This window comes from Syzygium oleosum, unplaced genomic scaffold (assembly GCF_021117445.2).
Source record: "Syzygium oleosum isolate NSW1041296 unplaced genomic scaffold, Sole_v2.1 Sole_v2.23, whole genome shotgun sequence".
NCBI classification, from domain to species: domain Eukaryota; kingdom Viridiplantae; phylum Streptophyta; class Magnoliopsida; order Myrtales; family Myrtaceae; genus Syzygium; species Syzygium oleosum.
In genome coordinates, this window is record NW_026607507.1 from 336,604 (window position 1) to 360,089 (window position 23,486).

Here is a 23,486-nt window from a genome sequence, read left to right on the forward strand (position 1 = left end):
GCCATTTCATAGATGGGACGTGATGTCGTATGTCAGTCAGATGGGACAAGGAGAGAGAATTTGAGTTCTTACGAATGTTGAAGAGGAGATCGGTCGGATGTGTAGAGAGAGAGAGAGCGAGAGAGAGAGGCTAGAGAGAGACGCAGGTCAATCGTTTCAAGCCCCGGCCTGTCATCGACGCTCTCGTGTATTTGTTGGTAGATGGTACACCTATCTAAATTAGCTTATATACCTATACATTGCTCGACCTTTTTCCATTTTCTTGTTCTCCCCACCTACCTTCTCATTTTCTATACACATACACAACCCGATTCTTATATAGCACAAAATAACTATATAGTAATATATATAAAGCAGGGATATTGAGATAAAAAGAATAGGGTTGTGGGGTTTATTTCTCTTTCAAGATATAGTTTTTTTTAATGATATAGGGCATTATTAGGACAAGGGCACCTTTTATTCTAATGAAGGGAATGAGCTGTCTGTCTTGCCTGTTTTTGTTACTGCCTGTTTTTTTCCTTCCCATACATGGGGCAACCGGGTGGGGGGGAGGATGAAGCATGTAATTGCATCTTGTGCTCTTAGTTTTCAAGTCAAAATACTGTTATTGCAGATCTTTTTCCTCAAATGGCAGCGACTAATGAACTTTGATTATGAGCTCTACCTTTCAAAATTATTAGCTCTCGACCAGAAACAGCACTCTTCCGGAGCAAATTCTATTTGTAGGCTAAACAAGTCCCTGCCGGCTGCAAAATGATTGCTGATTAATGAGCCTCCAATGAGTACCCTTATTCAAATGTCAATGTTTAGTCTGATTGTTCTCATTGCAACTTGTTGAAAGAGTCTTGCTCTCTGCTTCATTCCCCGCCAGAAAAGCTCTGGGAGAACTATGTATCTCTGACTCCTTACTTCACGATCTTATCGATTGATTTGTCACAACTTCTACACTTGAGGCTGGTTTATAAATTTTCAAACTTCAGTGTAGCTCTCATGTGTCATGCTGTTCATTCTTGATAGACTGTAATTTTGGCTGTCATCAGGCTTACAAAGGTCGAGTGAAAAGTACCTATCCAACCTTATTAAACAGGCAATCGAGTTTGATGGCTGCATTTCAGCTAGAAATTCCTACATGCGTACGTTTCCAGTCACTGTTCGGCATCGGCAAAACATTGGTGACTTTGAATGTTACATTTCACTTGAATATTTTCCTTTTGTGCTTTCCTGGATCATTCACATCACATATATTGTTTTCACATCTTTAGAGCAGAAAATTGCTGACATAGTGAGATTATCACCTTATGCAGTTGACGCCGTTTTCTTATTCCTTTGATTTCTGAATCGTCATATCCCAAGTTATACTGTGTTTAGCATTATTATACATCTGGCATGAATATGGCAATTCTTTCAACTAGTTAGCTAATTCATGATCTCAAGGCAAAAAAATAGGTGCTTTAAAGTTAATGGAAAGCGCACTTTCTAGTGTATCATATTTCTATCAAATATCTTTTGGAACTCGCACCATTTGCAAGTTACTAATTGCGAGTTTTGCATGATTATCCAGCAGGGAAATTAACTCTTGAAGTGTTGTTTCAAGTTTTCGTTTTCGTTGGACTAACAACAATTCAGCCCTACATTCTTCTTCTCACAATATGTGAGACTGCCGCTCAGACTGTACCTCTCGTTTTTATGAACTACTAATAGAAAGTTCGCCAGGAATTGGTATTCATCGAGCCAAAAGGAAACCACGATTAATGCTCGAACAATGTCTTGATCACTGTGAAGACAACTGATCTTTTTCCAGATCATTCATCTGGGGAACAAGTAAGGGGACTCATATTCATCATTCTTGAAAATCCTCATTCTTTCTTGTTATACACTTGTATCTCCCAGTCAGCCACCGATTACCCTCGACTTGAAGTTGATAAGTGGATGTATAACACACATTTGCGGTGATTTCTTCTATGCACATGCTTCAATCGTTCATTGAAGTTTCATTATACTAGTCATAAGCGCTTGTCTATGTCTTCCAACTTACATGCTCAGACGAGGCAAGTTTTCTAGGCAGGAATTTTATCAGTTTAGTATCATACAATTAGCATAGGAAACTAGTATTTGAGAATCCTCAATTTATCATCAAGGATTTTGGCAACGAGTACCCTCGAGACATTTGTAAAGCAATTAAATAATAAGACTAGTCCGTAGTTTTGGGTGTATCGGCTATTATCATTCTATCATGCTCTGAAAATTGAAATATTACCTATGAACATACTTAACGAGTTTCATGTGACATCCTTTAACGGGGAAAATTGCCCATTCAATTCTAAATCTATTATACGGATGTCAATTCAGTCATAAACTTTTCAATTTTGCTAATTGAGTCATAAGCATTTGTGCAAAATTCCAATGCAGTCCTTCATGTCAATTTTCGCCGGAAATCGATGATGCGGCGGTCCAATCACCACCGGCCGTCCTACGTGGCACGCCGCCATGGCAACGATTTCCGGTGAAAATTGATCAAAAGGACTACATTGAAATTTTGCATAGATGTTTATGACTCAATTGACAAAATTAAAAAATTAAAAACTGAATTGGCATCCATGCAAAAGGTTTAGAACTAATTAGACAACTTCCCCTCCTTTAACATGACTCTATTATCGATAAAATGTGGTGCGTCAGTTACCTATGATGCTATTTGGAGGAGATATTACATCCAAATATGGTTTAGAGAATACATACATACACAGTATACGTCTGTGTGTATGTATTTTAGTCACATCATTCGACATTCTTAATTACAATTAATTTGGTGCTAATGATGATGCTACATTATCATCATCTTTGAAGCACACCATGAGAGAGAGAGAGAGAGAGAGAGAGAGAGAGAGAGAGAGAGAGAGAGAGAGAGAGAGAGAGAGAGAGAGGGATGGTGGTTGCCAGAGCCAACTCGATAGTGCATAAGATGGTGTCTGGTGTAATCGCGTGTGGCGACAACTACAATCTAAAAGTAACTTCAGTTTCAACAACGAATTTTCGTAAATTCTTGAAAAAAGCCGAAGCACCTTACAGTAACTTTTTGGAAAGTTACTGCTACCTGCTTCAAAGTACTATAATCTCATAACATCTATCGAGTCGATGCACTTTCATTTTGCAGCCTTTATATAGTTAATTTTCAAAGTACTTAGTAAGTAAATACATCGCTAAGAAACATCAATATCTCGAGTTTTCTCATTTGATCACTTAATAACATATACTCTCTTACGCCCATCGGTGATTTAAGTGGGGGGTCGTGGCGGTGGGATGCTGCGCTAGCCCCCCTCGAGGACTAGTCGGGCATCACCGCTGGTTTGAGCCTAGCTCGCCGGCCACGCAGACACCTCGATTATCAAAAAAAAAAAAACATAGACTCTCTTACTTTACCTCACATATTAGTTAAGGCTAATGTGTGAAAGATTATGTTGTTGGTAATTATAAGACAGCATCATGGTATTAAGAATTAGTAAAAATTTCAAAGGTGAAGATGATAACACACTCCTTCATCGGATGAGAATTGGAAAAAAGAAGAAGATAGCTATAGTCCCTTGGTCATAAGAAGAATGATCATGTTCATTTAATACATAAGATCACAAGATAGTAATTCTAAGTCTTGTTAACGAGTACCACCAGAACACCAATTGAACATATCTATTATAGAACATTTCAATTTCGAAAGTGTTGATTACACATAAAACTATAAGCCGCTGTATTGGAAACTGTAAATGGCCACGTTAAAAGTACCCCTGAAGCAATCTTCAACAAAACCCATCGTATAATAAGGACATTTTCTTCTTCTTTTTACTGATAACACGGGCGCACAAGCGCAAAGTCTCCATTGGAGACCTATGAAACGCTTTATAAACCCCATGAACCGTTTAAGTTTAGACCTTTGACTTGTATAGTTGATCTTGAATAAGAGCAAGTTACACGCAGCTGGTGAGATTGAAATAAATGACCTCCAATTTTTCAATGCCTCAATCAACTGCAACAACTTTGGGAGAGTTGATGGCTATTTAGGATGCGTTTGTTTCGCAGAAAATAAAAGATCTAGAAAACATTCTCCTAAAAATAATCACCTAAATCGCTTATAAAAATGAATGAACGAAAAATATTTCCACCATCCACGAAAATGTTTAAACATAAATTTTTGTTGATGTTGACTCATTATTTCAAGCGATATAAGCGATTACTCTTAGGAAAACATCTTCTAAATATTTTATTTTTCACGAAACGAACGGAGCTCAACCGGAAAGAGTGGGGGGAGAGAAGGAGATTTGAAGGGTGATTTTTCTGGCAATTCCATACGCAGACAGTGATACGAAAAGGGACTGAAAGCAACACCATAAGATTGGATATGAGAAGTAGGTCAACAGTGACGGGGAGAAGAAACCAAGAAAGGAAGTCACCCGGGATTTGGAGGTCACGAAGGGCCAATTTTGCTAAAGCCCAGTCAGCATCGCTAATTAATGAGGGGGTTGATTATTGTGTCTGATTAAGATAAGCAACCAATAATTATGTCTGTTTTGTAGGAGACACTAGTAAAAATTAGGCATTTACTCCCAGCCCAAGGGCCAAGGGGTGGGGGAGACAGAGTTTCTATTGGTTGGTAAATGAGGGATGTGGGCCCCTTGTGTGTCCCTGCTGGAGCCACTTGGGAAGAAATTGTAGGTACTATTCATGATTAAGTTTCCTATAAGTGAAAAGATGTTTTGTAACTGAGTGATCTATATAATTGGCATTGTATTTTTTTAATAAAAAAACGTCTTAAAGCTAGTTGAGTAGCTGTCCTGAAGAATATTATAAGAGATTTGCCGAACACCTTGTGAAAACGATAACACTTCATTTCACAGCTTAAACCACTCTAAAAAGTTAATTACAGTAAAGAGCCTTTAATGGTCATCAGGATCGCACCCAATCTTTAATGCATCAATATGATTCTCGATATGCATGCTCAATTCTGTTTTGTCTGAATCGTCATCATCATCAAGGGTTCTAAAGCTAGGGTATCCAATTCGATTTCCCAGAAATAGCCAGCACCGGGGTGTCTCGCGAGGCCCGTGCTTCATTCATCACTAAGGTTGTCACTCCGATTCGACTCCCCCACTTTCACCCAGATCTGATGAAGTATGATATCAGAAGCAAGGCCATCTTCTATACTCTGTAGACCATGAAGTTGGTCCATGCTTCAAGAGTGATGAGCCATCGTTGTTCACATACGGCATACGACTTGTTGAGTTCTTTACAGTTTTCCCGCAAGCCCAGATACCCAATGTTTTATACCTTCAGGCCCATGACATTGGGCTCTTCTTATGGTTGGGCTTGGCATCAGTTCCTTCTCTTCTTTTCTCTCTCTTTCTGTGTCAAACTAAGGCCCGTCAAACGGATGGATCAAGTCGGGTCAAAAATAGTCAGACTCGAATTGAGTCTAGTGATCAATATCTGACGAGACCCATATTGCTAAAACACTTCCATATTTAACCCAATTTAAGAAAATTCATACCCAAACTGAGGTGAGCAAGCACTAAATCAAGTGAGCGGGAGAGAGAGTAAAGAGAGAGTTATAGATGTGGATTGGATTTAAGCAAATTATGAATCTATCATTTTAAATTCACTTGTAATTCATTTACTGAATATAACTAATCCAAATAACAACACAATCCATTAAATATGAATTAATAAATAAATCTATTATCCATTTTAACAGGTTTAGTCAAATCAAATCGCAACGTGTGCCGGCCGAATAAAAGGGAAAACAAAACAGGAAGAACAGTCAAAGCTGATCCTCCGGTAAAAAAGATCCATTCACACGCAGTTCCGTGTCCTGGAGCGACACAACGAAAACGATGCGATGATTTCTTTGGCATTGTTTCTTCGCATCGGGGGCTCATGTGGGCCCCTTGATCACACGTGTATGAATCACCAAGGTGTGCCACCAATGTCCGGCCGTCCAGAGGCAAGAAAAGACACGTGTCAGCCGGACGAGAAGCACGACTTCGCCGTCCGTCGGGGCCTCACGCGACCCTCTTGGATAAGGCAAGACCACCCCCTACCCACCTGCCAACGCTCGACTAAGTAGGATTAAAATGCTAAGTAATACGAATTAGACGGAACACGACCGAGGAAGTAAGGGAATGGTCGGACGAAAAATCGGATAAAGAGGCCCAAATAGTGGAGCAAACTAGGATGGAATATGTTCTAAGCTTGGTGGGTACATGCCCACGTTCAGAAATGGATATTCATCGCTCTGAAAGCCTCGTGAGAGGTTCGTGTGAAACCCTTTTTTCAACTCCGTGTCACTTTGTGTTCTTTTCGTCTTCTGTCGATTCCCACGATGAAGATGGTGATGGTGATGGTGATGGTGATGGTGCTTGGTTGGAACTTTCCAATTGATTCCCGCAGCTTCTTTTTCTCTCTTTCTCTTTCGCGTTCTTGGGGTCCGGCTTTTGCTTTCTCCTCTTTGCTAAGTAAGCATCTTCGAGCAGATCGTGATCTTTCTTCTTTCTTCTTTCTTCCTATTTTTAATGAAAAGGTGTTCGAAAAGGCGGCGAGTGGTGCTTTGTATGAACCGAAGAGACCTATAATACCTCCCCCGGTACAAATTCCTCATGCCGACCACTGATCCACTGTAAGATGCCTTGTCTAGTTTCGCTTGAAAATTTGGTCCAATTGGGTCGGGGACAAGTGTGTATATATACCCCGCATCGTGAGAGATAAACAGCACATCCTCATTGTTCTCACGGAAAAGATTTGAATCCATATCCCTTGAAAATCACTGCTCAAGAGAACTCCATCAGACCAGTTCCTTCTGTCTTTTGATTCCAAGATGGCCACGCCACAAACCCAGCAGAATCTTCCTCCTCCTGGTACTCGTGATCTCTCTCTCTCTCTCTAGCTTTTGGGCTTTGTTCCTAGTCCTCTGATAATAATGAAAAGTGCTTTTCACGAACTCACTCTGTTTTTGCTTGTTCTTGTTGTGTCAAAGGCTACCCAACTGAGAACCCACCACCCACCGCGGGAGGCAAGAAGAAGTGGTTTGTTAGTTCAAAGAAGAGGGGAGAGAGGGGATTCATTGAAGGATGGTAAGCCAAATGTCACCCTGATTGGTTGCCCCAACTTTGATTCCTTCAGCTCTTTCTTTCGCACATCTTTTCTCTAATCCTCTATATGGTGTTCGATTTTGCAGCCTGTTTGCTCTTTGCTGTTGCTGGATCTGTGAAGAATGTTGCTGCTAAACGATGGGTTTGCATAGAGTAATTGACGTATTAGTATGATATGTATTTGAGCGTCCTGTTGTACTAAATGTGTGTGGTCATACGGTGTAATAATTTGCGACAGCCTGTGGTGTACCCAGTTCATTTCCATATTCTTTTGTCCTAATGGATTTATTTCTCTTATGCTTCCTGCACTGTCCTCTTAAGTTCTATCATCACTTTATGTTCAAAAATAAATAAAAGTTCCATCATCATTTTCTTTACTCCTTAACTCCATAACCCTCCAAAAAGGAAGACTAAATAAATAAAGCATAAGGCAAAGAAAGGAATAAGGGATAGAAATTTGATGAGTAAAATCTAAAGCTCGATTAATCAAATCACTTTACCAACCAGCAGATGAACATTTTTTCAACAGTCAATTCCCCGGACCACTGCAAAACAGACCAGAAACATCTCTGCTTTGAGGTCACACGATTCCTAATCAAAGTAGAGAATGCCGGAGTTGATGTCGATGCAGAACATGGGTTCGTTCACAACACGGCCTACCACTCTTTATCATGCAAATACATAGAGCTCCAGTTTATTCTACAGCCAACATCTTATGGCATACTCTACTCTCTTAAATGACTGCATAAGAATTTATGATAGAAGAAACTAGAGCCAAATCAAAATTATTGACTAACCGATTCCAGGCTGTATTTCACGGGGATTCTGATGGAGGGAACAATTTCTCCAGTTTGTTATTAGAAAGAATCTTGTTGGGGTCCAACTCTCTCCGTGCTTTGTTGTACGCATCTACCGGAAAGCGTTTCCTTAGTCTTGCTTGCAGGGCAGCAAGCTCTTCATTCTCCTTTGGAACCTGATACAAATTTGAATGAAGCTTATATAAGTTAGCAGTCCCATGAGTTTTTTCTTGTATAATAGCATCTGAACAATTTCTTTAAAGGAAAATCAAGGTAAGCAACAGAAGATACACATATTGAAGATGTGCATGATTTTGGTTTTCAGACTTGGGTTTTAGTTTAGATCTTTTAAAGTCAAAAGCAGGGAGAGAAAATAGGTAGATTGGCATTAAACTTTAGGAGATCAAGAAGAAAACAAATTTCTCTCTCTCTCCCTCTCTCCCTCCCTCCCTCCCTCCCTCGCTCTCTTTATCTCTCGCCCTCTGTCCCTCTCTCTCTCTCTCTCCCTCCCTCTCGCCCTCTCTCCCTCTCTTTCCCTCTCTCTCCCTCTCGCCCTCTCTTTCTCTCTTTCCCTCTCCCTCTCCCTCCCTACCTCCCTACCTCCCTCCCTCCCTCCCTCCCTCCCTGGGGTATAAAATCTGGTTGAACTTCCCATAATCTTTATAAGTTTTAAGCCTGAAACAAGACCTTCCCATGAAGAAAACATTGGCCAAAGCACTTGATGCAAAACAATGGGAAAAGGACCCTTTCAAAAGATCAACTAGTAATAATTACCTCAATCTTAGCCCAGTGTTCATAAGCAGAATACCGATCCCATAATTGTTTTTGCGTCAAACGTCTATAGTGGAAAAATTCTTCAGTTATTTCCTTTCTCTGACGAGCATCGCTTGTTGGAAGGTACATAATAATCCCAACCTGAGAGATGCAACACCACTTAAAAACTGAGAATCATGAGCTATCAAGACCTGTCCTTTATAATAGGCTGAACATGCTCACAAACATACCACAAGACAGAAAAAATGGAATTTGCTACAACAAAAATTGCGTCAATCAGCATTGACTGTTCCTAGCAACACCCTTGAAAAATAAGTATCTCCATGAAAATAATCAATTCCGACTAGGAAAATCTATAGAACAAACAGGGTTTACTTGCGGATCTCTCTGTATAAGCTTATTACTCCATGTTATAGTAGCAAATTAGGTAAAATATGCTTTATCAATAGTAATATACTTTGAATGCGGATAATTATGGTCCATGCAGCAAATGGATACCATCAATCTGCCTAAAATATAAAAAATCAAATTCAAGAAAGAGGAAATTTTGAGAAAACAGTTGCACATCTCAAAAGTCACTATTTGCCAAAGTTGAGAGGCCAAGAGTATAAAAACAGTACAATAGACCACAAGAAACAGTGTGCAAGTCATTATAATCACGTTTCCAATGACATATAGGAACTACAAGCTTCAATATGCAAGACACGCATATTGATGGGTACCTATGATGGTGTATACCTATTGGAAATGCTCAAATTTCTCACTCCTATCTCCCAATATAATGAAAGCAAGCGATGCATGACAATGAAGAAGCAGATCTGCCACAAATACAGCAATCTAAGCAGATCAGCTCTAGTAAGAGTGAGCACCAGGTACAGTTCAATCCAGGAATCGGCCTGGTCGGTTGCCGGTTCTACCTTGGAAACCGGTCCAACCTTGCCGATTCCCAAGTTGAAGCGGTTTTGAACTTGTTTTGAAGAGTCTATTGGGAAAAAAACTTATTTTACACCCATCAAGATTTGAACAGCATGATCAAACAATCACACAACCCCAAGGAATGTCTTCGTAACGATATGGTTCAATTTTTATATTTTATTATTAAAAAAAAAACAATCACATAACCACTTGACCAAGGAATGTCTTCGTAATGATATGGTTCAATTTTTATATTTTATTATAAAAATTTGAAATTTTTACCCAAAACATAAGAGTGGGAAGGTTCCCGGGTAGAACAGGAACTAGCCGGGCCCATTCAGGAACAAAAGTTCCAAATTTGACCAGTTCGGTTCCCAATTCCAAAATATTGGAACCCAGGAGTCACAAGGTAGGTTCTCGGTTCTAGGCCGGGAAACAACCTGCCTTGGAATGTATACCACTGAGCTCCAATTATTAAATGCTTTATGCTGAGAATGAGACTGCCAGTGCAAGTACACACACAGCCATAATGAGGTGAAAGATGCGCAACAAATGTACCCAAGAGAATATGTCATCTTCTGCTGGACTTGATGCTGGACTCATGGGGCTCTTGCTGCGAGCTGTCCATCGTTGCTCAATAGGAGCAGGTGCAGGTATATCTTCCTTCTCTATAAGCCGCTTCAGCTCTTCTATAAATTCAAGATCTTTCATGCTTGGCTTAGAAAGAGTTCCAGCAGGATAACAAGTCTCAGAGACCCACTGCTGGCCACCACAGTCGAAGCCTAATATTTCATCGCTCCAACCCACCCTATATCCCTCTGACTTCTTCCGGAACTCAGCCTCAGCTTGATTAACCTTTATGACATGGTCCTTATTAAGAGGATCCAGGGCAAGCAGTTTATCTCTCAGCTCTGTAAAAGAGAGCTCATTTATGTCTGGTTCATCATTATTGGAGGATTTAACCTCAGGGCTGCGGTAAGTAAACCAAGAATTTAGCAACCCCCTTAACAAAGATGATTACTGCATGGCAGCTATTAAGATGTGATGGCTCACTAGCAATAAGAAACCACGAGGAGTAGGAGGATAAGCAAAATCAAAGGGAAAGCATTCCATATAAAGAGTTCATATATAACTTCAGAGCCTGAATGCCTCTGCTCCCTAGTGGCAGAGCATTGTTAATACAACTTAATACCCACCAACAGAAGAAAAGAAGTACAAATTTTCATGGCCTTAGATGGATCTGGTAAACCAAAGTAGTAGGCTGCCCTAGTACATGTCCTTATCAACCAGCACCTATATAACTATATTTACAAACTTGAGAAATCTTATTCAGTACACTTAATTTATCTCACGACTTCAAGAATGTTATCAAGTTAGATGATTCCATTAGCAGATTAAGCTTTTTGGATCCTATGTTTTCATATGGATAAGCACAGCCTATTATATGACAGGAGTCACAGCAACCACCCTTTTTGAGCATAAGTACAAGAAGCCAGTAACACAGCGGGCAATTCAAAAAACAATCTGAGCAACTGCCATAGCTTGAAATCAGTGTGCATTCAACACCCCTCTTTCTGCTTCACAATGATATATCAATTTCAACACCCCATCTTCAAAAGCTATTTAAAATGACTCCTCGTCAAATGCCAATAAGAAGAAGAAGAAGAATGCACTGACTCAAAGCAAGAAGCTGTTCGGAAATGTTTGCAGACATTCTGGCTTTCTATCTTATAGCCAGGCCAATAATGCAAAACAGCTCTAAACTCGGCCACGATCTTTTGGTTTCATCTAAGCTACTACAATCATATGCCAAAAAAGAGCAAGTTACCGGTACTTCTGAAGTGACTCCTGATAGAGTTGCCGCACATGCTGCAAAGCTTCGTCCACAGTATACTTGGGTTTCAATTTAGGTGGACCTTTCCATTTTGAGACAGGATTGCACATTACAACCACAACAGTATCTGTATACGGAATATGCAGATACTTTACATGTTTATTCTCAGACAATAATTTCCTGCGAAAGTAGAAGAATGGTTACATTTCTACCAAAAGACTGACATCTCAGCATAACAACATATATAGTTATTGCACGACCTATAATTTATACATCGCAAACATAACAAACACCTCTCCTGCAATTCATGCATCTATAGATCACCAATTCGACCCTCCATGCTAAAAGATGAGGCGGCTGTATGTCATTCAAAGAACAGGTTCCACCAAAAAGGCAATTACATTTAGCATATATTGATCAGTACTTGTGATTTTTCTTGATTTCTTGCATGGTTGACACAGTTGTATGCTCCACGAGCTCTTGTCTGTCGACACATTGCAGGGTTACTTCAGCAACCACACCGAGGCCCCCAAGACCACACCGAGCCAGATAGAAGAGTTCCGGGTCCTTCTCTTTTGAAACCTCAATTGTACCCTTGGCAGGAGTGACCAATTTCATACTGATGACCTGCTCATCGATGGGAGGCAATCTGGCACCAGTACCATGTGCGCCAACCTACACACATGAATTACCCAAACAATAAGCCAAGAGATACACTATGCTGATGCTACTTATTCTTTAAGTACCACCTTATTGCCTCCCCTCAACAATGTCTGGATCATGTATCGGTCAGGCCCAAATAACAGAATGCATTAGCACAAGTACCAGCATCTCATCCTAAGAGTCTAGACGACAAGCATCAATAAAACGCACTAGCAACTCATAACATAACACCAATCCGCCATACCCAAAAGACAAGAACTCCATGATTCAATCCAATCTCTGTCATCTCCAAACCACAAAAACGTCGACAAGTCCTGATCTTTGAGAAACTACATCCTCACCAAACACCACAAACTCAAAACCTCCCAACTTCCAAAATCAAAACAATGACCCACCCACAAGCCTCAAATCTCAAAGAAAAACCCAACACGCACGACATATCAACCAACCTGAACAATGCCACCAATCTGCTGCTCCCTGATGGAAGCGAAGTTCTGGAGAGTGAGGCCATGCTCCTTAATCCCATCCACCAGCTGCTGCACTCTTATACCGGCCTCCACCCTCACCGTCTTCCTCTCCTTGTCCACCTCCAAGACCCGGTCCATGAGCGCCAGGTTCACCATCCCCACCCGGGACAGCCCGATCCCGTTCGGCGAGAGACCCGACCCGACGGGCCTGATCCGGGCCCGCTTGGCGTCGGCTTCCTGGACGACGCCCTCGAGCTGGGCCAAGCTCTCGGGCTGGTGGAAGAAGCGGGTCTGCACCTCGTGGGTGCCGCTCCAGTTGGAGACGGTGTGGAGGTCCTCGGGGAGCGGGGCGTAGCGGAAGAGCTGGGCCTTCTTGTGCTTGGCGTTGTCGGGGAAGGGGAAGGAGTAGTAGGTCCCGGCGCCGCAGAAGAGGACGAGGGCGGCGTAGCCCAGGTACTTGCGGACCTCGGAGGAGGAGGAGGAGGTGGTGGCGGCGGCGGCGGTGGCGGTGCAGAAGGGGCGGATTGGGTCGGGTCGGGCGCGGGGGATGGTGGTGGAGGAGGAGGAGGAGAGGATGATGAGGTGGCGGTGGTGGGGGTGGAGAGAGCGGCGGAGAGAGAGTGATCTCAGCATGGTTTTGGCCGGAGAGTGGCGGTTGAGTTCAGTGGAGGAGGAGGAGGAAAAAGAAGAAGAAAGTGAGTGGACGGAGGTCTAATTGGGATTTTGATGCCGCCTTGTTCATTTGGAGATGGAATCGGCGTGAAGCTGTTGCTCCCATCTGCCTGTAGATATTTCAAATTACTGCCTTTTCTTCCATAGAACATGAATTCCACGACGCATAAATATAAGGGAAAATTCCAAATTAGTATCCAAAGTGGGGTCATTTTCTCAAAAGATCGTTAAAGTAGACGTAAGCGTCGAATAAGAACTTTGAAGTTGCTTCCAATCAACCTAAATAGGGTCATACTCGATTAGTCTCAAATAAGGGCATGGGTTCGCAGGGCGGTAAGCATTTGACCGGCCGGCGAGCACGTCACTATTCCAATCGCCGGAATAGGGGTAATTTCATCTTTTACTTTTTAAAATTTTTTTTTTGTTTCTTTTTTCCTTTTACTGTTTTTTTTCTTTCCCTTTTTCTTTTTTTTTCCTCTTTTCCCTTCGCCGGCCATTGCCGGGCCCAACGAAGGCCGCCGTCGCCGGCGTCGGGCAAGGGTCGCCCTCTCCCGCCCCAAGCAAGGGCGGCCCTCGCCCACCGCCGGCAAGGGAAACCTAGGGCCGCCCTCGCCCACCCAGCCCAGGCGAGGGCGGCCTCGCTCGACACCGGCTATGGCCTGCGGAGGAAAAAGAGGAAAAAAAAAAAAGAAAAGGTAAAGAAAAAAATAGTAAAAGCAAAAAAAATTTAAAAAGTAAAAGACGAAATTGTCCTTATTCCGGCGATCGGAACAGTGACGTGCTCGTCGGCCGGTGAGCATTTGACCGCCCCGCGAACCCAGGCCTTTATTTGAGACTAATTGGGCACTTCGAGCCTTTATTTAAGACTGATTGGGTACTTCAGATTTTTATTGACACTATGTCCACTTTAGACCCTTTTTTGAGAAAATAACCTCACTTTGGGTACTGATTTGGAATTTTCCCTAAATATAATTACCCAAAATTAAAAGAATTAATATGTTTCGATTATAATGTGATGATTGAAATAGAACCATTATCGATATAGAATAAATAACAAAACGTTGCCATCCCTCATCGTTCTTATTCTTTTTTTTTTTAAATTTAATGTTGTATTCCTATTTCCGACATTGTCTCGTTTCTCGTAGAAAATCATTTTCTCTTCATCCTTTTTTGGCTAATTTAGTTGTTCCTGGAGAAAATTTTGTCTGGATCAAATTTCATAGAGCGTGTGCAAAAACCAGTCTGTTCATTTGGCCTCGGTCTCATGAGTTCAACCCATTTTTTGAGCATGAATAATAAATTAGCTTATCAGGTGATTATTATGATTAGAGAGTCTATTTAAGTTCTCAATGAAATTTTGGTACCTTAGTTTGTAAATTAATCTAGTATATCTATCTCAGTGTTTCTGTTTGGCATTATGATTGATAGCACAGCATTTTTTGATTTAGGGTGCGTTTAGCAACCGGCCAAATAATAACTATTTCTATTTTTTTGTTCTCAAAATCAGTTTTGGAACAGAAATCCATTTGGTAAATTTTTTGTTTTTGGGCACAAATTTGCAAAAATTTGTTCTTTTGGAACAGAATCGAGAAGCAAAAAAAAGTTACTTCTTGATTTTGGGAACAAGAATTAGAAATGGAAAAGAAATTTTTTTTTTCTTCTTCTTCCTAGCTTATGGCCAGTCGCCAATCACTAGCCACTAGCGATCGACCAAAGGCCAAGGCCTGCGAGGGCTAGACCCTCGCCGGTCCTAGCCTGTGGCCGGTCACCGGTGTCGGTGACCTGGCCATGGCCAAGGAAGGGAAAAAAAAGAAAAATAAAAAGAAAGAAATATTTAAAAAATTAAAATATTATTAAAATACTATTAATAAAAAGAAATTTTGTGCAGTTACTAAACGCATTTCTTTTTCTTTTTTAATTCTAAGAATAGAAATTTTGGACAGTTACCAAATACCTTCAAATGCTTAGAAATTGTTCCCGAGCACGAAATAAAAAAAAATTATTTTTGATCAAAAATTATTTTCGAGAACAAAATGATTGTCAAACGTACCCTTAACATCTTAAGCCAGAGCTGAGCTTATGTTTGAGACATGACATGATGTTTCGTCTTTCTAATGGTCGGCCCAAGTGAGAGGATAAAGCCAAATAAGAAGACAAAATGGAGGAAAGTTCCTCTTGTATTCCACATCGCCTGTAGTTGGGACTTTTTTTTCTTTTTGGTCGAATGTAGTGGGGACTTGAGACAACATATATTTGGCTCTTGATAAACCCGTTACCAAAGCTTTATAGCATCTCCCTTTTTACTCTCGCTCTGTTTTTGTCTGGTCGAAACATACCCAACATCAGAAGGGGTCATGGTACAGCGACGAAAGACGAAAGACCGCGGAAGCTGATCACGTGCCTTTCCAGCTTAAGGGTTCAAATAAAAAACGAATAGATTATGTCTGTCAATCAAAAGTTACGGTACATTGGCCAATCAAGCCCATGTCATAGCCACCAACATCCAAAAAAGCTTGAGTGTTTTCGCTGAGAGAAATGTGCAAAGTAGCATAATATGCACATGCTATATATCCGAGATTCTTTTCACAAAAGTAAGGCGACAGCTTATGAGATTGTACCATTGGGCCTTTAGCTAGAAAGAAGAATCATTATTCTAAAAAGTTAAAGCCGGTAGGACAGCATATGCAATTGGTTCTGCTTAATATAGATGCAGCTTACAGACAAACATATAAGCACCATATGTGTATGTAGATAAGTTTAGAGAACCAGAGGGGAATACATTGCAAGGTATTCTAGCAAATCTCCACTTACGGAATGGAAAAATCGTAATGCTTTCACGACTCATAGTATTACTAGTCCCACAAGACAAGGCTAAAGGATTACAGAGTGAAAATTCGAGTGACCAGACAGAGTTATTCTGTACAAAACTGGATATGATTACCCATACCCAGCTAGCATCGGCTTGTAATTGCTGCTTAATTTTTCATGATTGTCAAGACATGTACTCCCTTGTTGCCCATCTGTCTTCGTACCTCCCAAAGGGGTAGGTTGTGTTAGGCACCTCGGTTAAATAAAGAGGGTCTGGCTCGATCCCGTAATCTGTGAGCGGTCTATGCTCGAGAATGTCATCATGCTCTTGGACAAAGTCTGGGATTTCTATCTCTCCCTTTTTTACGTCATCCCACAGGTATTGCAGGCGGCTTATATACTTGATTTTCCAATATAACCTGCATAACAAGTAACAAACCAAAAGCAAATTTGAGAGGGAAAAAAGTTGATCAAAGGATGTCACCCACACATCTTTGGTGCCAACCAGAAAGTGCACATTCACTTGCTAAAAGGCCTACCAGAAACAGAAGTATGTAGAGAGCATTAACATTTGCTAAATTCGTAGCATGACTCATCAAAATTACATAGAGAAGTGCAATCTATAATGGCACAAATCCGTGTGTTGAATGATAGCAGTCCTTCAGTATAGAGGAATAGCAACAATATTCCCCCTCGAGGATTTGTATACAACTTCAAACAAAAAGATCACTCGCCCAAAAGACTAATGGCATCCTAGACTTATTTCCACCTGTTCACTAGTTCTAGGATCCAAAATACGTTTGACAGAGTTCCTCTCCTTTCTTATAACAAATCATTCTTACATCTGTAACTATTCTATTCAAAGTGTGAGGGCTTAATAAAACAATACTAAATTTTCAGAATCTAACTCAATAAGTAAAGTCAAAGCATCAAACAATTCGGTGTTATCTTCAACATCTGCAAAGAAACAACACCAGTAACAAGAAAAAATTTTCCTGCTAAAGGAGTTCTCCAACTGAATAACCTGAACAAAGTTTATGTTGATTTACAAACGGTTTACTTTCTCGAGTTACATAATCAAAATATATGCCCCAAGAAGTAACCCTATCGAGAGCACAAACAGATGTCTGTGACAGCAAAACTGCCCTTGCTGGACCAGTCAAATGGTCCAGACCAAAGGCGCCAATTCCAAACAGAAGAAGAAGAAGAAGAAGAAGAAGGGAAAACCACATCAAATCTAGGATTGATAACTGGCAGCAACCCCAGTAATTAGTAAAAGTCAGCTTACCCTCCACTTAAGAATAATCGACCAAGGGTGGCAAAGACCAGTCTTGAACGAATTCCAGGGTGGACAAAATAGACAAGTTGAAGTCTCTCCTTAATTTCCATAGGGAGATCTTCATAAATCCACCTCAAGATAGATATGCCTGGAGAATTATCCTCCTTCTGCACAGTACTATGCATGTAAACAATGCAAAACGGCCCTTCAGGAAGCTCACTGCATATCTTATGAAAAACATACTTCCGGAGCCGCTCTCCGCTCACCACAGGAGCTGTAAACCAACAAAGCAACAGTATTTTAAAAAAAATTCTAGTAACTTTTCTCCAGCATCACTCACAAGTCACAACTGGAGCTGGGAACAAAAGAACCAACAATATCCAAGAAAACCTTTTTATCGTCTCAACTTCTTTTCAAACGCAATTCCATATTTTTCTACTTGGGCATGACTCCATAATGCAGAAAAGAAAAGAATTGTCCAGCCAAGCCATTTGCACCGGTCAGTCCAATATTGATAATGGAGCATGGGAGAATGCAAAACGCATTCAAGGAAATTAAGCTACACAAACACCTAATGAGCGACCAGGAAGATGGAGTTTCCCCTCCGCTTATTAATTCATCCGAAAGATACAGCCTTTCAAATATGAGGTAGGTCATTCTATCAAGAAACAAAGCGTTCTGCAAGCGACATGCTCTGAAATGAACAACGAGAAGTGGCTATGGTTTAGTTTAAAAGGAAGCTCGCATTCGAGTACTCCACTCTCACTCAACCTTTTGGTGAAAAGCCCAAATCTTCCCCTGTGAATGAACATTTTGAGAATGCCCTGAAATTCAGCTGGAAATTGAGGATCTCTCCACTTTTCTTTTGGCCGGAAAGTATCTCTCTACTTAATACTTCCCAAAAATGCAAAGCTACGGTGGTCAGCTCCTCTCTGACACTAAACGATGACAATTTTCAGCATCTAGACGGTGAACAGCACGTAATCGCACCGCGACGACCGATTCTTGTAAAGGCGAATGCCGTCTACTACTCGATCGGTTAACAAAATCAGTTCCGTCTGCCTAAAAAGGAACAAAAGGAATATCATCTCTCCACTACCACGAGCCTAAGACGCCAAACCCCTCAATCCAGATCAAACCCTACCACCATCAGCCCATGAAGTCGCGTCAGATTCGATTGGAATCTTTCCAAGACAAGAAGAAGGTTCCGCTCACCGGGGAAGTACTTGCCGACGATGCGGAAAATCCGGTTGCCGGCCTTGTCGGACCCTTGGAGCCTGAAGAACTGGAGGAATTCGAGGTCGGAGAAGTCCTCGTCGTGGGAGAGGTCCTGAGAGCAATCGTGCCAGTCGTCGCCAACGTCGTCTTCTTCGGCGGCCTCGGGCGGCGGCGGCGGCGGCGAGCCCGCCGGCTGCTTCAGCAGGAACGGACGCGCGTCGATCCCGAGGTCGGAGGCCAGCACCACGACGGAGAAGTCATCGGACGACGAGCTCGCCATCGGGTTCTCTAGATTTTGGCGCTATGTTTGGGAAGAGGAAGTAAAAGGTGGGGGAATTTGACGTGGGCGTGATATGACATGCGGAGTTTGGGGATAAGCCCCCATTATCTCTTTCGTTTTTCTTTTGGGCCATCTTCTTTTCCCTCCTTTTAGATAATCAAATTTTCTCAATTAAATGCTTTCTTAGTTAATCTTTGGAAGACCCGTCCAGCAGGTGGGTCGAGTTGAAAATAATCCAAATTTGATTTATTTAACTTGATTTAGATCTATTTTTATGCAATACAAATCTAGTGATACATATATGACCAAATCCGATCCATACTGCTAAAACACTTTCATATTTAACATAATCTAGAAAAATCGATAAGCAAACTAAGGTGAGAGCACGAAGCGAGCAAGAGTGAGATAAAGTGAGGGCAAGAGAGAGTGAAAAGAGTCATATAAGTGGGTTGGATCTAAATAAGTTGTGAACCTATTTAACACACATATTATTTTTAGCTTTACTGTTATAATCTCATTTATAACCCATTTACTGAATATAACAAATTAATATAACAATTCAGCCCATCAAATATGGGTTAAAAAATCGGTTCATGATCCATTTTGACAGGTCTAATCTTCCATTTTTTCTATAACACGAGAGATAGGGGCATGGGAAACGGCTATATGAAGACTAATAAAATATCAAGTAAGTCTCATCAACTAAATAAGTTGAGGCTTTTGGTTCGAACATGTGATTTGATTCATAGCATTTCGCATGCAATTAATGTTAATTAAGCATGTAATATTCGGTTCCTAAGCTGAAAATCCCCTAACACTATAATCAACAACACAAGGGTCGTATTTTTGGGCTTACGGTCTTTCTAAGATATCCCTATAAATAAATGCTTCGAAATCTGAAGACGACAGTCATATTAGTAGGACAATTAAAGTGGGATTGAAATACCTTAGACCCCTTTGATCTTGATCGAATCATTCACAAACCATTGTCTTTTCATAAAATATATTTGTGAGATACAACTTTTTAAGTAAGAAGTGCAACAAAAATTCATTATGGTACAATACTTCTAAGACAGTAAGTAGATCAGTCTTTTGAGGGACTACAGAAAGTCCCATGTAATGTGGCCCGAACAAAATTAGTGGGTCGTCAGAGTTATTATGGAAAATAAGGGGGAGTTTACAAGTAATTTGACCAAAACAGAGGAATGTGAAAAGGTAAATTCATCCTAGAAGCAATCATTTATTGAATATTGTGAGTGAACAACGACCAATTTATTATGATTTCTTTTAATTTAAAAATTACCCGTCGACGATTACGTTGAAATCTCAGAGTAGCAGATTGGATACAGATCATTTCTTTTCAAAATTGACCATAATGCAAAATTTGTGCAAAGGATGGGAGTAAATGCTAATTTGACATTTTGGCCTAGGCATGAGCATCACGTCGATCATCCACAGCCCAAACATCACTCATCATCCATCAATACCTGTCTAATTATCAAAATGAGATCACAAAATTCAACCCAAAAAGCAGTAACATCTAAAATATAACACAGCCTGCTCATTGTCATGAAATAATAGACATTTTGTGGCGAATGCAAACAATCTTTAACTTCGCAAAGTCGGGTAAATTTCTGTCTTGTCGAGTTTGAAGTTAATCAACGAAAGAACCTCAAGAGACAATCCGGCGACAAGGAATATCCATCAGACACAACTGCAGGATCAAGATGCGGTCCCTCAGTCTTTCTGTATCGGTTCGACTAGTTTGTGCAAAGCACAAGTTTTAGCAGACCCTTTTAGTCTTGAGTTGTATACACAAAAAACACACTCTACAGATACTGTTATTCAGCTATAACCTGCTAAGCATAACATAACATCATGGGAATGCAGAAGATAGATGATTAGCCAGTGAACATTTCTATCATAGTACCAAAGCGATACAGAAGCTCCACTACACAGATATTCACTATTATTAATCCATGAACCTCTGGATACTGGAGAGCACCTCTGTCTTACAAAGGAAAAAAATATTACACTGAAAGTGTGATCAAATGCGAATATCAGCTAGTCTAATAGCTCGTTCGTGGTACTCATATTGACATGTTCTGCAGTACCTGTAAGTTAACATGAAGATGTGTGTGTGCGCACATCGAAGCATACAGCAAAGATTGCACTAAATCTAGACTCTAGTCATCGAATTCTCTGTCCTGTATCAAATTGCCCATCATTTTTACCAGCGGTAACGTTCCCTTCGCCATAATCTCTACCCTTGACGTACTGGAAGCATGTGAAAACAACGAGAGTCCGAAAAAAATGAGTTCTGGCAGAAACAATCGAGACGACAAGAACCCGTGCCAGTGATGAGGTTCTAGATCGAAAAATGCATTGAAAAATCTCCTCGTACCCGGTAAATCGAGCTTAAGCAAAATATCCATACCAAAGCAGAAGAACTCCCTCTGTCTCCTCCTTTCTATGGGCCACAAATTTTTCCAAACCTTTGCGGATAATTCATTGCCTGAAACACCCCCGTCGGAACCAAGATAACTTACTATGGAATTTGCGACGATTGGAGCTGCTGCTAGCGTTCTCGCCACCATATAACCCGTGGAAGGATGCACCATTCCAGCTGTACCACCTATGCCAACAACTCTCTGAGGGAGCACAGGAAGGGGCCCACCCATTGGGATGATGCATCTCTCATCTTCTTCGATGGCCTTCACCTTTATCCCCAGGTGCTTTAATCTAGCCACCATTCTTTGCTGAATATCTTCCATTGCTAATCCAGGCCGAGCTACTAGGGAAGTTTCTTCCAGAAATATCCTGTTCGAAGAGAATGGCATGGCGTACAAAAAAGTGGGGATCTTGCTATTTCGTTCTTTCAATTCCATATCACCCTTTAGGTGCGAGTCTCTCCAGTCCATGAAAACCATCTTATCCACATCAAAGGGATGTTCTTCCACTTCTGCCAGTATCCCATATGCCACTTGGTAACCGGGATTGTAGGGTTTTTCATATTGAACGAGACATCTGGAGAAACCAGTGGCATCAAGAACCACTGTGGCTTGGATTGTGACACCGTCATTGCATATGATCAAAGACTTGGCCTCTTCATGAATGACTTTGATCACTTTGGCTTGGTGAAACTTAACACCATTCGATATGCATTTCTGGAGCATCTTGGACTTGAGTTGCTTCCTATTAACTCGGCCATAAGGCCTTCCAAGATCCTTCTTCGTTTGGTCATTAATGAACACGACTGCCCCGGACCAGGTAGTGTCTAGGCAATCCAGCAAGTCCATGGCTTCAAACTCATCCACCCACACGCCGTAATTATTGGGCCAAATCAACTTGGGGGATGGGTCAATGGAGCAAACCGTGAGTCCCGCCTCTGACACTTGCTGAGCCACGGCGAGCCCCGCAGGGCCACCTCCCACCACGGCTAGGTCCACCACGAGGCCCTTCGATGGGTCATACATGGGAAGCTCGAAATCGAGGTTTTCCTTCTTGGTTTCTGGGACAAGCTCCAAAAGAGCAGTACTGCTTGCCCTAATACACCCATTCTTAGCCCTTCTCAAATGACCCTTCCTCGAACTAAGCCTGAGCTCCTGGTTTTGAAGCTTTGATGAGCTCAAAATGCTAACAGTTTCTGAGAACCCACAAACTGGGCGCAAGAACCCATGCTGATTATGCGTTTTCAGCACAGTATCCATCAACTTCCTATTCATATCTTCAGGTGCTCTACAAGAAGCAAATCCAATTCTGACCCAAAAGACCCAATCCCCGAACCGCTTCCTTATAAAGAACAGACCCCTTATCGCGGAACCAACACAAGTCTTACAGAACAACCGAAACTACAGCGGAGGACAATTGCAAGAACAGAACAAGAGGGTCTTGCCATTTTCTTGTAGTATTCTCGACTAAAACTAGCTCATCATGAACAAAAGCTTTCGGGTACTATGACTTACCAAGCCGCAAATTCGCAGAGAGATAGAGAGAGATTGTTGCGAGGACGAAGCGTGGCATTTTGGGAGGCCAGAAACGGAAGTGGAAAAGAGCACAGCCAAGAGATTTTGCAAAGGTAATGCTTGTGTGGTCCGTCCGCGGCGACGAGAAGAGAGGTGGGTCTTACTCGGTAACAGAGTCTACATAAATTTGGATAAAACCTGCGAGCAGTAAAATATTTTAAGGTGAATGACACAAATAGTTTCATGGTTTAATATGTAACGTGATTTCTGAATTTTTAATTTGTTTAATATGATCCTTGAACTTTAGCCTAACGTATAATGTGGTCCCTAAATTTTTTGTACTTGTTTGACAATGAAAGGACAACATTGAATAATTTTATATAGTTCAGGAATTAAATTGAATATGTACCAAAAATTCAGGAATCGCATTGAACAAATTGAAAGTTTAGGGATCACATTGCACATTAGGCTATAGTTCAGGGATCACATTGAATAAATTAAATGTTCAAAGATCACATTACACGTTGAATCAAAGTTAAAGATTATTTGTATCAATTTCTCAATATTTTATTAAGACACCATGTAGCATGGTTGGCTCAATGCTAAGCTAAGTGGTCTCGTGCCCATTCTGTATTTCTCGAGGTCGAAAATTCGGACCATGTCATAGGCAAATCTTTGGAGAGA

General features: G+C 41.2%; 3 protein-coding genes and 1 long non-coding RNA gene across 7 annotated transcripts; 1 reads left to right on the forward strand and 3 right to left on the reverse strand.

The window, feature by feature from the left end:
* Positions 1–5,862: 5,862 nt before the first annotated feature.
* Positions 5,863–13,383, reverse strand: LOC115674732 (L-galactono-1,4-lactone dehydrogenase, mitochondrial). Of its 4 annotated transcripts, XM_056302332.1 has the most exons (7): positions 12,563–13,383; positions 11,875–12,125; positions 11,445–11,630; positions 10,175–10,586; positions 8,702–8,842; positions 7,928–8,103; positions 5,863–6,087 (listed from the first exon to the last, which is right to left on the reverse strand). In XM_056302332.1, exons 1-6 carry the CDS (start codon positions 13,211–13,213, stop codon positions 7,945–7,947), a joined length of 1,800 nt encoding a protein of 599 aa, XP_056158307.1. In that variant the 5' UTR covers positions 13,214–13,383; the 3' UTR covers positions 5,863–6,087; positions 7,928–7,944. The 4 variants fall into 4 exon arrangements, with proteins under 4 accessions (XP_056158307.1, XP_056158308.1, XP_030453082.2 ...); XM_056302333.1 differs by lacking the exon at positions 5,863–6,087 and having other exon boundaries at positions 7,587–8,103; positions 11,451–11,630; XM_030597222.2 differs by lacking the exon at positions 5,863–6,087 and having other exon boundaries at positions 7,587–8,103.
* LOC130134711 (uncharacterized) lies at positions 6,518–7,427 on the forward strand. The gene is made up of 3 exons (XR_008814244.1): positions 6,518–6,896; positions 7,016–7,112; positions 7,217–7,427. It is a non-coding gene; the product is annotated as an uncharacterized LOC130134711 (long non-coding RNA).
* A 2,550-nt stretch (positions 13,384–15,933) lies between the features above and the next one.
* LOC115674832 (uncharacterized) lies at positions 15,934–18,918 on the reverse strand. Its single transcript, XM_030597343.2, has 3 exons — positions 18,555–18,918; positions 17,349–17,613; positions 15,934–16,479 (listed from the first exon to the last, which is right to left on the reverse strand). Exons 1-3 carry the CDS (start codon positions 18,835–18,837, stop codon positions 16,245–16,247), a joined length of 783 nt encoding a protein of 260 aa, XP_030453203.2. The 5' UTR covers positions 18,838–18,918; the 3' UTR covers positions 15,934–16,244.
* Positions 18,919–20,731: 1,813 nt separating this feature from the next.
* On the reverse strand, positions 20,732–22,927 carry LOC115674731 (lycopene beta cyclase, chloroplastic/chromoplastic). The gene has a single exon (XM_030597221.2). The coding sequence runs from the start codon at positions 22,560–22,562 to the stop codon at positions 21,024–21,026; it is 1,539 nt and encodes a 512-aa protein (XP_030453081.2). The 5' UTR covers positions 22,563–22,927; the 3' UTR covers positions 20,732–21,023.
* Positions 22,928–23,486: the final 559 nt, after the last annotated feature.

What these genes read in the sequence shown, in the direction of transcription:
- LOC115674732 (XM_056302332.1), bottom strand. Translation starts at nt 13,213, where the DNA reads ATGCTGAGATCACTCTCTCTCCGCCGCTCTCTCCACCCCCACCACCGC. An exon ending in GAAATCAAGAAAAATCACAA is followed by an intron (nt 11,631 to 11,874) that starts GTACTGATCAAT and finishes CTACTTTCGCAG; the next exon opens with GAAATTATTGTCTGAGAATA. An exon ending in AAGATGACATATTCTCTTGG is followed by an intron (nt 8,843 to 10,174) that starts GTACATTTGTTG and finishes TGCATCTCTCAG; the next exon opens with GTTGGGATTATTATGTACCT.
- LOC115674832 (XM_030597343.2), bottom strand. Translation starts at nt 18,837, where the DNA reads ATGGCGAGCTCGTCGTCCGATGACTTCTCCGTCGTGGTGCTGGCCTCC. An exon ending in CGTCGGCAAGTACTTCCCCG is followed by an intron (nt 17,614 to 18,554) that starts GTGAGCGGAACC and finishes GTTGGTTTACAG; the next exon opens with CTCCTGTGGTGAGCGGAGAG. An exon ending in CGATTATTCTTAAGTGGAGG is followed by an intron (nt 16,480 to 17,348) that starts GTAAGCTGACTT and finishes CTTGTTATGCAG; the next exon opens with GTTATATTGGAAAATCAAGT.
- LOC115674731 (XM_030597221.2), bottom strand. Translation starts at nt 22,562, where the DNA reads ATGAATAGGAAGTTGATGGATACTGTGCTGAAAACGCATAATCAGCAT.